Source organism: Crotalus tigris, unplaced genomic scaffold (assembly GCF_016545835.1).
Source record: "Crotalus tigris isolate CLP2741 ecotype Arizona unplaced genomic scaffold, ASM1654583v1 scf7180000017625.6296891, whole genome shotgun sequence".
NCBI classification, from domain to species: Eukaryota; Metazoa; Chordata; class Lepidosauria; order Squamata; family Viperidae; genus Crotalus; species Crotalus tigris.
The window spans coordinates 1,709,209-1,722,426 of record NW_024096520.1 but is presented as its reverse complement, the minus strand read 5'-3'; the positions used below and the strand labels follow the sequence as shown (position 1 = coordinate 1,722,426).

Here is a 13,218-nt window from a genome sequence, read left to right as displayed (position 1 = left end):
CTCAACTTGATTTCTATCAAAATTACTTTGGGTTCTTTTATATGGAGGGAATTCCACATAGCAGAGGCAACAAAAATATATTTACTGTTATCAAGAAAAATCAGCGTAATTTCAGCTGTTTCAGAAAACAATCACAAGTGAGACATGAAAATGGCTCTAGCATCAAGTCAGCGGCCTTCCTGATTGTGGAGATATATTTGCAAATATGCCAAAGGTCTCACTGTTCAAGAAGCAGAGTTACTTAAATGGCTTTTTTTTTTCCTTTTCACAGCCTTCAATCATTCTACCCTTTCTTACAAACCTAAATTACTGATATTACCACTTAGCAATAAATGTAGCTCCCTGTTTAACACCATGTTGACCACAAATGCAAAGAACTTCTGAAATGCCCAGAATTGACATGCAGATAGAAATAGTTTATTTAGAATGTTATTAATCTGAAAATATGTTTCTCAGCAGAGAATCCTGGCTCCTGTAGTGCAAAATACCAATGGTCTTGAGATTATTTCGTTCATTAAAAAGTGCTCATATTTTTTCACCAAGAAACTAAAATGTCTAGTAATAACTGCTGCTCCATATTGCAACATAAATCTACTTGCGCCTTAAGGGACATTAGATTTCAGCACCTCACTAGCTCAGCAATACAATATATTTAATTAATTGCTTAAAAGTCCATAGGTTTTTGTCTTAATTAAACCTCTACTTTTGCAATGGATAAATAATGGCACAAGGCATTTATGCAAATAGTATTTACTTTCCAGCCAATTAGTGAAAAACCTACTGAATTATTAAAGTGTATAATTGGTTGCTTCTGGGTTGTATGCTCTTTCCCCCTTCTGCCTACTTCTTTTAGGCTTTTCTTAATTGTGTCAGTAAATCAAATTCTATACCAAAAATGCAACACTGACTTGGCTGCCTATGCATTCCTGTTAAAGCATGAAAAACCGTAACAGTCTGGTGTGCCAATAACCCTTTAATCAGGAACACGAATTTTATGCAGAAGATGTTGCCTAGCCTTGGATTTCTTGGAAACCTCAGGATGTCTTGAATGCCACACTTAGAGGGCCTAAGATCTGTTGCATTTTTAGATTTTTAAACTCAACAGTACTTTTTACTGTTTTTGTTATCTAGCTCAGTTTTTGAAGAGAGTAGAGGGAATACATCCAGATAAACAGATAAATAGATACTCCAGTTACTTGGAGTTTCCAGATTAGTAATTTCAAGGCCATAATCTGGAAATTGCTCCACAACCGTATCTTGGCCTTACATTAAGTGTGGAAAGCTTTATATTCCTCAAAGATGTGAATTTGGATCTAAAGCAGAGATTCACAAACATTCTTGGTTCACTATATCCTTATTGTCTCAGTAAATCTTTCATGGTGCCCTTAGCCAAAGAAATACCTAACATTTACATTTATTAAGTTTTAGATCTAGCTATTTTATAAAAGACAAAACATAACAAAAGTAAATTATTTTTATTTAAAAAGTCATAAAAAGAAACAGAGGTAATGCAAACCACAACAATTATCCCTGTGCTGTGAATAGATACACATAACTTAAGTTGCTATTAGCTCCCTGTCACAGTAATGGTGGCAGCTTTCAGCAAAAGCATAGGTGGCGTAGACCTTGGTGAGAACTTCTGAATCAACACAACTAGGGACCAGATAGCTAGTTTATTTCCTTGCTTCTACTTGAGATAGCTAGATACTCTGCCTATACCCAGCAAAATTGCAAAAACAAACGTTTTAATGACGCTTTAAGACTCACATCACTAATCTCATAAGCACAGACAATTCTGGCGGAGACAATTCTCAATGGCTGTATGAAAATTAAAAATAAGGATTTGACAAGTGCCTCTATTACGTGACATCCCTTAAGGAGGACTGCAAGCCTATGCAACATAAAGCATTAAGCACTTCAAACAATGACATGTGAAGCCCTGGAAGAAAAATTGCAGAGAACAGTCTTCCCTATGTCAAAAAATATGCTCTGGGAAAGGCTATACCACGGGTCGGCAACCCATGGCTCTGGAGCCGCATGCGGCTCTTTGTGCCATCTCCTGCGGCTCCGGAGCCTCCTGCTGCCCCTCCCCCTTCTTCCTCCTGCTGCCCCCCCAGGCTTCAGTCCCGGCTGGGGTGGCGGTGGTGGCAGGGGCATTACTTCCTGGGCCATCCCCGGGCCGCCGAGCCGGCCACGTGTCTGCCCAGGCCGAGCAGCAGTCCTGGCTGGGGCAGTGGCAGCCGCAGCTGTGGCATCGCTCCCTGGACCGTTCCTGGGCTGGCTATGGGTCTTTCCAGGCCAGGCCGGGTGGCAGTCCAGGCTGGGGCGGTGGCAGGAGGGCATCACTTCCTGGGCTGTCCCTGGGCAGCTGAGCCGGCCACGCATCTCTGCGGGCCAGGCTTACAGCAGTCCGGGCTGGGGGGGGCGGTGGCGGTGGCATCGCTCCCTGGGCCATCGAGCTGGCTATGTGTCTCCCCAGGCCGGGCCGGGCAACCGTCCTGGCAGCAGGAAGGCATCACTTCCTAGGCCGTCCCCGGGCAGCTGAGCCGGCCACGCATCTCCGCGGGCTGGGCTAAGCAGGAGTCCCAGCTGCGGTGGTGACAGCAGCATCGCTTCCTGGGCCATCCCCAGGTCGCCAAGCCGGCCACGTGTCTTCCCGGGCCGGGCTTGGGATATCGGTTCCTGGGCCATCCCCGGGCCGTTCCCCAGGCAGCTGATGGCCATGCGTCTCCGCGGGCTGGACTGGGTAGCAGTCCTGGCTGGGGTGGCATCACTCCCTGGGCCTTCTCCAGGCCGCTGAGCCGACCACGTGCCTGCCCGGGTTGGGCGGCAGTCCTGGCTGGTGCGGTGGCAGCAGGGGCATCGCTCCCTGGGCTGTCCCCGGGCCGCTGAGTTGGCTATGCGTCTCCCCAGGAAGGGCTGGGTGGCAGGGGAGCATCCCTTCCTGCGCCATCCCCGGGCTGCTCCCTAGGCAGCCGACCCGGCCATATGTCTCCCTGGGCCAGACCAGGCTGCAGCAGGAGGGCATCGCTTCCTGGGCTGTCCCCGGGCCATTCCTTAGGCAGCCAAGCTCGCCACACATCTCGCCGGGCCGGTCTGTGGTGTCCCGGGTGCCTTTCAGTGCCTTCTATTGCCTCCTGCTGCCCTCTCCTCCCTGCCCCTTCAGCGCCATCTGCCTTTCGTTCTCTCTCTCTCCCCTCATCTGGAGAGAGAGGGGGCAGAGGAAAGAGAGAGAAAGAGGGTGACTTGTTCGGGCGAAGAACCAGTGGGGGGGGCACGGCGAGGTAAGTCAAAAGACGCGGAACTTTTGTGCTAGCATCTCCCGAACCCTTGTTATCCCTGCCACAGACTCAGCTCATCCACCCTCACTCTCTCCTCTTCTCTCTCTACGGATGAGACTGCTCGCTTCAAATGGTTGGATACCGAGGCCCGGGAGCCAGGCAGGCGGGCAAGTCTCGACCACAGCATTTTGTTGCTGTTGTTGTTTTCCGCCAAGCAAGCTCTGTGTTTGCAAGTCCCTGCAGCTTAGGAGCCAGGATCTTCCCCCTCTCAGTCCCAAATCCCAAGAAGGATTAACAACATTGGGATTGGAAGTGAGCTGCGAGGAAATGGTCTGTCTCTCTTCCTCCCCTCCTCGCTTCTGCACCGGCTACTGAGGCTCCCTGCTGGGCGCAGTCGGCCTGAAGTGGAGGAGGGTGAGGGGCCTTTCAAAACGTGACATTGCAATGGATGGGACAGCCTTTCAGGAGGGTGCGGATAAACTGTAGCTCACCAGATATTGCTAACATACAGCGTTTGCCATCCCAGAATCAATGAGAGGTGCTGGCATTTCTCTTTGTCAGAATGTGGTGAATCCACACTGCCCATCTCTAAGGGAGGAAGTTTAACGATTTGGTAGGTGAACTGGTTCTATTAGTAAAGGGGGGGAGGTGAAGAGAAAAAGAGAGGGAGAGGGAGAGAGAGAGGAAAGAGAAAGAGAGAGGAAAGAGAGGAAGAAAGAGAAAAGAGAAAGAGAGAGGAAAGAGGGAGAGGAGAAGAGAGAGGAAAGAAATAGAAAGGGAGAAAAGAGGGAGAAAGAGAGGAAAGCAAGAGAAAGAGGAAAGAGGAAGAAAGAGGAAAGAAAGGAAAGAAAGAGAAAGAAGGAGAAAGAGAAAAGAGAAAGGGAGATGAAAGAAAGGGAGAGGGGGAGAGAGGAAAGAAATAGAAAGAGAGAGAAAGAGGAAAAGGAGAAAGAGGAAAGAGGAAGAAAAGAGAAAGGGAGGGGGGAAAGAGGAAAGAGAAAGGAAAGAAAGGAAAGAGGAAAGAAAGAGGGAGAAAGAGAAAAGAGAAAGGGAGATGAAAGAAAGGGAGAGGGAGAGGGGGAGAGAAAGGAAAGAAATAGAAAGAGGGAGAAAGAGGAAAGAAAGGGAGAAAGAGGAAAGAAAGAGGAAAGAGAAAGGAAAGAGAGGAAAGAAAGAGAAAAGAAAGAGAAAGGGAGGAAGAGAGGAAAGAAAGGAAAGAAAGAGAAAGGGAAAAAGAGAGGAAAGGAAAGAAAAAGGAAAGAGGAGAGAAAGGGAGAAAGGGAGAAAGGAAAGAAAGGGAGAAAAAAAGGAAAGAAAGAGGAAGGAAAGAGGGAGAAAGGGAGAGGGAGAGGAAGGGGAGAGTAAAGAGAAAGAGAGGAAAGAGAAAGAGAGAAGAAAGGAAAGAGAAAGGGAGGGAGAGGAAAGAAAGGGGGAGAAGAAAGAGGGAGAGGAAAGAGAAAGAGGAAAGAGAGGGAGAGGAAAGAGAGAAAGGGAGAAGCGCAAGTGCCTCTCTCTCTCTCACACACACACACACACACACTGAGTAGGGGAAGAAGACTGGCAGACCAAGGGCAGAAAGAGGGAGGGGGAGGGGAAGAGGGAGGGAGGGACAGAGAGAGAGACCCTTTTGACATCTAAAATGAAGATAACACTGCATGTATCCTTTTTAACACTGCAAATATCCTTATATATATAATAAAGGTAAAAAAGGATATATGCAGTGTTATCTTCATTTTAGATATCCAAAGGGTTTGCGGCTCCCTGTGTTTTGTTTTCGGTGGGAAACAGGTCCAAGTGGCTCTTTGAGTATTTTGGGTTGCCTACCCCTGGGCTATACCAACTATTCAAGTCCCCAAGTAGATTCACTGTTGCCAGGATCTCCTATGGACTCTCTGGCAAAAGACCAATTTTAATAGAATAGTTTTCCCTTTCCTGGAAGCTTAGATGAATTTCAGTCATCCTCAGCTTGATTCCTATTAGGTTCCAATCACTTCAAAACAGCACTTATCTGCTAAAAACAGCCCCACATATTTTCTAGTCTATGTTAATCGTGCTTATTTTGAAACCAATGCCAATCGTGGCATGAAAATATATTTGCACTTTGCAATGTTTTTGTTACACGTAATTGAAACTACAATTCTAAGCATAGGCATAGCAAAATTCAGTTTATGTTCACTCAAAAGAAACCACTCTCCTGGGATGGGAAGGGGAGGAGGTGGGGAGAGAAAGAGGCTGAAAAAAAATCAAGAGAAAACCTTTGTTTTATTCCCCAAGGGTCTCCATTTTTTATCTTTGAAATACAGGAAAATTGAACTGTGGAATATTCCTATACATCTTATTTAAATGCATTTGTTTTATTCCTTTTGTTACTGACACTAATATGTAACTCCAACAGGCTTATATGCCCATCAGCAGTCAAATAGATCCATCCTTCCTCTAGAGATCTGTTGTGTCCTGAGCCTGCTAAGAGCAGAAAGCAGGCTCAGAATTGTTGCAAACGGTCCTGGGCAAACCAAAAGCTGCCCAGGACCAGACAGGGTGGCGCCAGCATTGTGCGCATGAGCAAGGCGCGAAAATGGTCAGTTCCTATTGGTTCACACTGTCTGGATCTCAGGCCCTATGAAAGGCCTGCATGCCTTTTGCTTGGTTGTAGGAGAAGATTAATAAAGAGTTTGTTGTTTCACAATGTGTCTTCGTCAATTGCCAACGAACGGAAAACACAACACTGCCGACGAAGGTGGGATCCCTGCAAGCAAGAAAAACAAATAGGACTCACCAAGGAAGTCCTGAAGACTGGGAAGATGGCGTCCTGCATTCGCAACTCAGCCTGCCAGTACAGCATCGCTGGAGGTGAGCTCAGCAAAAGAACTCTTTCCCCAACTAGAGGAGGCAATTAGCAAAGGCCGTAAAAGTTTACAATGTCGAAAATTGGTCCCTTGACTGACTTTGATGTCTCCCACCCAGAGAGACTGAATTCATACATAGCAAGGGTGGAGAACTACTTTAGAGTAAAACAAATCAGGGAAAACGGCCTGAAGTAAGCAACTCTTCTATGTGCCTGCGGACAGGAAGCTTTTGACATCGTGGAAAATCTGGTGGCCCCTGCACTTCTGGAGTCAGTAACGTACGCTGACTTGAAGATGCTGAAGGAACATTTTCAGCCTAAATTATCTGTCATCGCTTGGAGGCACACGTTCGAGCAGAGAGACCAGAGGCCGGGTGAATCTGCTGCAGAATTCATTGCTGCCTTAAGACAAGCGGCCAGGCCTTGTGAATTCAAGGATCTGGAAGAGAGGCTGTGAGATCGCTTCGTGTGTGGCTTACAAAGTAGATACCTGCAACAGAAGATCTTTGCAAAAGAAGAGGTATCGTTCCAAGATGCTTTAAGAGAGGTTGCAGCTGAGGAAGCAGCAGGCGGTGCTGTGAAGGCTTTGCGGCTTGCCAGGAACCCTCCAGCCACCGTGACCGTCCATCAAGAGGATGCTCGAGAAGATTCAGAAGCAGATCCTGAAGAGGAGGTGGACAGACTTCACCAGCCAGCAGAAAGAAGGCCGAAGGGACGTCTAGACAAGGCCCCAGCATCTCTTCAGTGCTTCAGTGTGGAGGACACCACAAGTGAGCTGATAACAGATTTCACTCTGCCATTTGCCGGGCATGTGGCAGGCAAGGCCACATTGCCTCCGTCTGTTTGGGTCGCCAGGTCCAACCTTGGGAAGAATTGCTTCAGAAAGGTACCAGGGTCCCCAGCCAACAAAGGGTGGGTTTCTGCGCATCGCGCAGGAGTATTCTGAGAACAGGGACACACAAGCCCCTCAAGAAAAAACTTCACATTGACGTGAAGTTACAAGGGGTTCCTTTATTGATGGAGTTGGACACAGGGTCCGCTCTATCAATTATTTCACTTAGCACCTTCAAAAGGATTTGCAGCAGTAGTGGCCTTCAAGTTAAACTCAGGCCATTGAATTTAATACTCACTGATTTTCAGAATTCCAAAGTCAGTGTGAAGGGGGAGGCCACGCTCAAGGTGCAGTGTAAGGATTTTGAGGGTTTCCTGGATGTGGTGGTAGTTGGGGGTGAACACACGAGTCTTATTGGACTCAATTGGTTCAAGGCTCTAGGAATCCAAGTGACTGGGCTTCACAACTTGCAAACGTTGGGCCTTGCAGAAGTCTGCAAGGAGTTTGCTGATGTGCTTAGTTCAGAGCTAGGATCCTACAAGGGGCCTCCCATTGCATTACATTTAGAATCAACTATCATGCCCATCAGGGTCAAGCCTAGAAGGGTGCCTTTAGCCCTCAAAAGCAAGATAGATGCAGACCTGGACAAAGTGCTCCAGCAGGGCATCTTAGAACCTTTGGACTCTAGTCCATGGGAAACCCCAATAGTAACGCCTCTAAAGGCTAATGGAGAAGTCCACATATGTGCAGACTATAAGTGCACATTGAATAAAGTGTTGCAACAGCATGCATATCCAGTGCCTGTTGTAAGCCACACTCTGGCCTCCCTCAAGGAAGGGCGCATTTTAGATTTCTATCATGCATTAGAGAAGAAATCAGGCTCAAACAGTCCCGGGCAAACCAAAAGTTGCCTGGGACCAGACAGGGTGGCGCTAGCATTGTGCGCATGTGCAAGGCGCAAAAATGGTCAGTCTCAGGCCCCATAAAAGGCCTGCGTGTCTTCTGCTTTTGCTTTGTTGTAGGAGAAGAGTAATAAAGAGCTTGTTGTTTCACCATGTGTCTTCGTCAATTCCCAACGAACGGAAAACACAACAAGATCCGTAGCCCTTTTCATCCCAACAGCAGTCAAAGAACATCTGCCCATGAAAAAGGCAGGTGTTAATTTCCACCATATTCCAATCACGTGCCATCTGTTCTGAAACAAAAACAAGGCCTAATGTGTGGCTACCCATATGAGTTGTGGCCATGATGGCATGGGACAAACCTATGGTTGTCATGATGGGGATGAATTCCCAAGTTGTCTCATAGCTCAACCCTCAACCCACACTCAGATATCTTTTAGCTTCTAAAGGGCATCTCAAGCTTGTGGCCACTGCCACACCAAGCCCCAGGAGGATATTTATGAGACAGGAATACCCCATCTTAATTCAACTAGGACTTAGTCACACAAAGCAGTCTACTTCCTCATTCATAGATTGTGGAAAATCTGAGATGTATTGCAGGCAGACGTAACATTAAGCAGCAGCTTAATAGCCAAACAATTATTTGTATATTGTTCTCAAACCTTCTATTTCCTCAAATGACTTCTTTAAACCTTAAAGTTTTAGACTTTTAAGTAAAGCATCAGGTCATTACAAATCCTAGGTACAAGATGTATACAATACAACTATCAAATGCAAGTATTTTTTTGAGAAGCACTAAGTACTAATTTGCTGAAATAATTTGCACAGTAGGCTTTCTGGCAAGTAAGCAGAAGGACACTGCAAGCGACAGAAGATGAACTTCATCTGATAATTTTTTGGGGGGGTCCCATTAGTGTCTATATAAGAGAGTGTTTGAAGGGAGGAGCTGTCTGGAGCTGCACAATCTTTGGGGGATTCCTGGATGTGGATATACGTCTTGCCTCTGGTGATATGCAGAAGAGGCACTATGTTTGTGTTCCTGACTCAGCAGATCCCTCGTTCACCTGCACCAAGTGCAAACTCATTGTGCTGCTGGAAAAGAAAGTGGAAACATGCCTGTCCATGCTGAGGCTCATTAGAGAAGATAGGGAGTTTTTGGATAAGGCAGAAGGATGTTCTTCTGTTTCTAGCCTTCTGTCCTCCTACCTTGCTAACTTGGATCTGACACTAAGAGAAAATGACGGTTTAGGACAGGGGTGTCAAACTCACAACATCACATGACATGTCGCAACATATTGTGACTTTTTTTTCCATTGCCAACAATGGGGTGGGCGCGGTTTCGCCATGACGCATCCGGCCCATGGGCCGGCAGTTTGACACCCCTGGCTTAGGGAATGAAAATAGTTAATTGGCTATTTTTCTTTTAGCTCAAGAGCACCAATATTTGGGGATGATCAACTTTCTAATAAATACGATCTGTCAAGCTGCAATTAGTTTCAGTGGGCAAGGATTTAAAGGAGAGGTTGCACAGAAGACAGCTGTAAGAATTCTCAGCCTGAACAACTAAAATTCAACTAGATTGGACTGAAATTTTAGATATCTTCCAAGATGATTATGCAACAAAATATGGAGTCCAATTTAAAGCAGATGTGAGCAATTTTATAGGCAAAGTGCCTTGGAAACATACCACACTGAGTCAGTTAATACCAGCAAAAAGCCAAAATCTTTTAAGGCCATTAATTACCCAGAGCTGAGTTGATGCTCTATGCAGCACAGTCAGGATACTGTGCTGCATTTACTGTCACTAAGCATGCCCTGAAATTTGAACATACTATGTGCAAATTGTTTTCCACCAATACTACACTGCTGTTAGCCTTTATAACACCATAAAGCAGTAAATCACAGGCTTTTCCTTCCTACCTTGACAAAATAATCAACACTTCACTAGTCTTTTGGCAGTTCTCAGAGGCAGCTGAGAAATGCTGATAATTCTCTGTAGCCTTAGAACCATTGATTGTGTCAGAAGTAAGTCTTCATCCTGGTTCATCCAAGCCGGGGATAAATAAGCAACATGGCGACTGCTTTGGGAAGGTTACAGTTTATTGAAGAAGCAGACAGATGGTCCTTGCAATAAAGAGCAGAGGAGAGGAAAGAGGAGTTGAGCACATGGGCAGTAGGTTTTTATACCCCCTCTAGCCTTGTTTGGAATAGTTTCCTGTTCCTGTGGCATGAACCTTGAGGCTATTTCTGAGTGTTTTTCTAGGCCTTGATACTGTATCTGTGGTTTAATCCTATTATCATATCCTGCTTCCCAGGTGATGGGGCTAATGACTCCTAGAGTTTGGGTGGGGCATGCAGATTTTCTCTTTGTCTTCTTGAGTGCTCTGGCTTCAACTTTCTGATGGTTTTACATCTGCATTTGTATGGGGCTAGCTCTTACTTGGGGCAGAGAGATAGATTTGGGGCCAGGTTTGGTTTCTGCTTTTCAAAAATTACTTTTAAAAATCTTTTTGGTGAAAATTATATTTTCCTGCTTATGCTCCATAGCCCTTTAGGTAACATACCTCCCCAGTTTGGGCTGGGAATGGCCCCAACTTAAGAGTAAATGCTCAGTTGGCCCAACCTAAGAGGATACTTTTAACATTCCTCTATGAGCAATTGCTCAGAGCTATACAACTTTATTTTGATCACCCTAAAGCCTGTGCTGAGCTTCAGGGACTGACTGAAGCCTGGAGAGAAAGCAGAACCGGAGCTAAAGAGTCCCTGGATTTTAGGCCACAGGCGGGAATCCAGTCTCAGAACAAGAGTCAGCTGGAAAATAGGCACCAGCTTTGGATCCACAGCAATCTGCTCCACGCTGTGGCACGCCTTTCCTTGTTCCACACAGAGATTGATGAGGGCTCCCCTCAAGCCACAGGGCTCTCGGTAAGCCAGGTGAAGTAGGTCCTTGCTCACTTGGGCGACCAGCTCATTGGGCATGACGAGTCGGGAGGGACGGTTGGAGTAGAGCTTGGCTTTGTTCAGAGTGACCTGGATGAGCTTCATGAGATTGGCGCACAAGAGCTCATCCTCAGGATCGTTTAGCAAATCAAAGTCTGGCAAGGACACTTCATCCAGATATTCCTGGGCATCTCCTTTGGAGCTCAAACTGCTGTCCAGGGACTCGCAATCGGAGTTCTCCAGCCTGGCGGTACGACTAACCACTTCTTCGTAGGCGCTCTTCTCCCAGGAAAAGGCAGGCGCCGGGTTCTCCCTCTGCTCCGGAATGGGAGGCAACGAAGGGAAGCTGTCCCAGGACACTGACATCTTCCTCGACGGAGCGCCGGGCTTGCAGGTTGGAGGCTGGAATCGGCGGCCGGAGAAACGACTCAGCTTGCAGGACGCCTGTCGAGTGTGTGCAAAAAAACCCCAACCCTTCTCAGTACTAGCAGCAGAAACCCTGAATCGTAACAAGGCGTATAAAGAACAATTCAGTTTTTTTTAAAAAAAGAAGCCTGTCAATCCAAAGCTTCACTTCCCTCCCAGTTCTCCCTTTGCCCTTTTCTTGGCACTGCCTTCCTGCCCTTTTTAATATTTCCTTCTCTGGGCTAACTTCCCTCAACTGATTCCCTACTTACTCTGTCAAACATTAGCTCTTTCTAAATTTCTGGTGCTAGTTCCACACTCTACTTCTCTGGTAATTAAGGATGCTCATTTGATTTGAAAACAAAGTTTTCAAATCAAAGTTTTCAAAACCTTTATAACAGGATCAGATCTAAAATTCAATAGAAAAATGCTATGTCTTTAAGGACCATCCATGAAACCAATAGTAATTATAACTAATTACCTGAACTGTGCCATTAAATTTCATGTCTTTATATGTAAACATCAAGGAATAATTTGCATATGTGAACAAGCTACTTAAGATCAAACATTAAATGGAATACCCGTATCACTTCAGACATGAAAACTTTCAAATGAATGATTCACAGATTAGGCAAAAAAAACCCAAATACATAATGCAACCATAAATTATCAAGTCTTTCCATGGCTTGACTTAAAATTTTATCTGCCCTGTAAATATTGACCATTTTGTCATTGTTGTTAGTTGCAAAGTTGTGTCTGACCCATTGTGACCCCATGGACAACGTTCCTCCAGGACTTCCTGTCGTCTACCATGTTCTGGAGTCCATTTAAGCTCACGCCTACTGCTTCAGTGACTCCATCCAGCCACCTCATTCTCTGTTGTCCCATTCTTCTATTGCCTCAATCTTTCCCAGCATTAGGCTCTTCTCCAGTGAGTACTTGAACCTAAGAACTGTCCCATGGATTTCAATGACTAGCAGGAAACATGGTATGTCCGTAAACTTGGACTAGACTGGAATTAAGACAATCAGTTTTATTACCCTGTTGATTTCTCTGACAAGCCCTTGTGCCAGGACAAAGACAAGTTGGAAGGGCCAATAATAAGTGTCAATAAAGCACATGAGCAAACATTTTAATTCGAAGGGGATACATGCCAGCAGCTTAGCAGGAGACTGTGACATGATTCTGTATCTGTGTAATTCATAGCAGGGAATTACATCTACATACCAATGTTATTTAACATGAAAGAACCCTTAGAACAACTGATTTTGAAAGATTTTGTATAGTACTGTTCTCATATTTCTTTCAGAAAACATTTTAGATCAATTATAACAATTGCAGAAAATAAATGACCTGATAAAGCCAAGAATGTTATCAGTCAGAATCTGGAGACCCCAGTTAATTTGTAAAGCAAAGTCACAGAAATTTCAGGGAAAGGCACAATGCAATGATTAGCAACTTCTTTGTCATTGTCCAAGTTTGTAATAGTTATAGGTAATCATTATATGATTAACACTGTATATATTTAATGTTCAGGGCTGCCATAATACGGATTGCCTAGTATTATACATGCATATTTAGCCTGCATATGAAATAGAAATAAATATTGGATTTTTTTCTTGATATTATTTCAATTGCTGGAAATTTAGACAAAATGGCCATGCTCCATATACTTTTGGGTTAAAAACGTCTGCACCAGTGGTTCTCAACCTTTTTAATGCCGCGACCCCCAACCGGTCATAAGTCGAGGACTACTCAACCGGTCGTAAGTCGAGGATTACTCAACTGATGCAGCACCGTTTGCAGAATGGGACTTTTGGCGGGTTCAGCAGGGCAGAGACAGCCTGGACAATTCCTATTGGCTTTTGAAAGCCAATAGAATTAGACTCTATTCAAGAGAGTCTATTCTATTGGCTTTCAAAAGCCAATAGAATAAAAGGGAGTAGCAAAGCTAAGGAAAAGGGGGAAAAAATGGCGGACTGCATTGTTTGGCGACCCCCATGAAATGGTCGT

General features: G+C 45.4%; 2 protein-coding genes across 2 annotated transcripts in view; both read right to left on the bottom strand.

The window, feature by feature from the left end:
- GXYLT2 (glucoside xylosyltransferase 2) overlaps nt 1-13,218 on the bottom strand; it is a 41,001-nt gene that overhangs the window by 14,526 nt on the left and 13,257 nt on the right. The gene's annotated exons all lie outside the window — the stretch shown is intronic.
- LOC120303774 (DNA damage-inducible transcript 4 protein-like) lies at nt 10,325-11,904 on the bottom strand. Its single transcript, XM_039333547.1, has one exon. It carries the CDS (start codon nt 11,164-11,166, stop codon nt 10,498-10,500), a length of 669 nt encoding a protein of 222 aa, XP_039189481.1. The 5' UTR covers nt 11,167-11,904; the 3' UTR covers nt 10,325-10,497.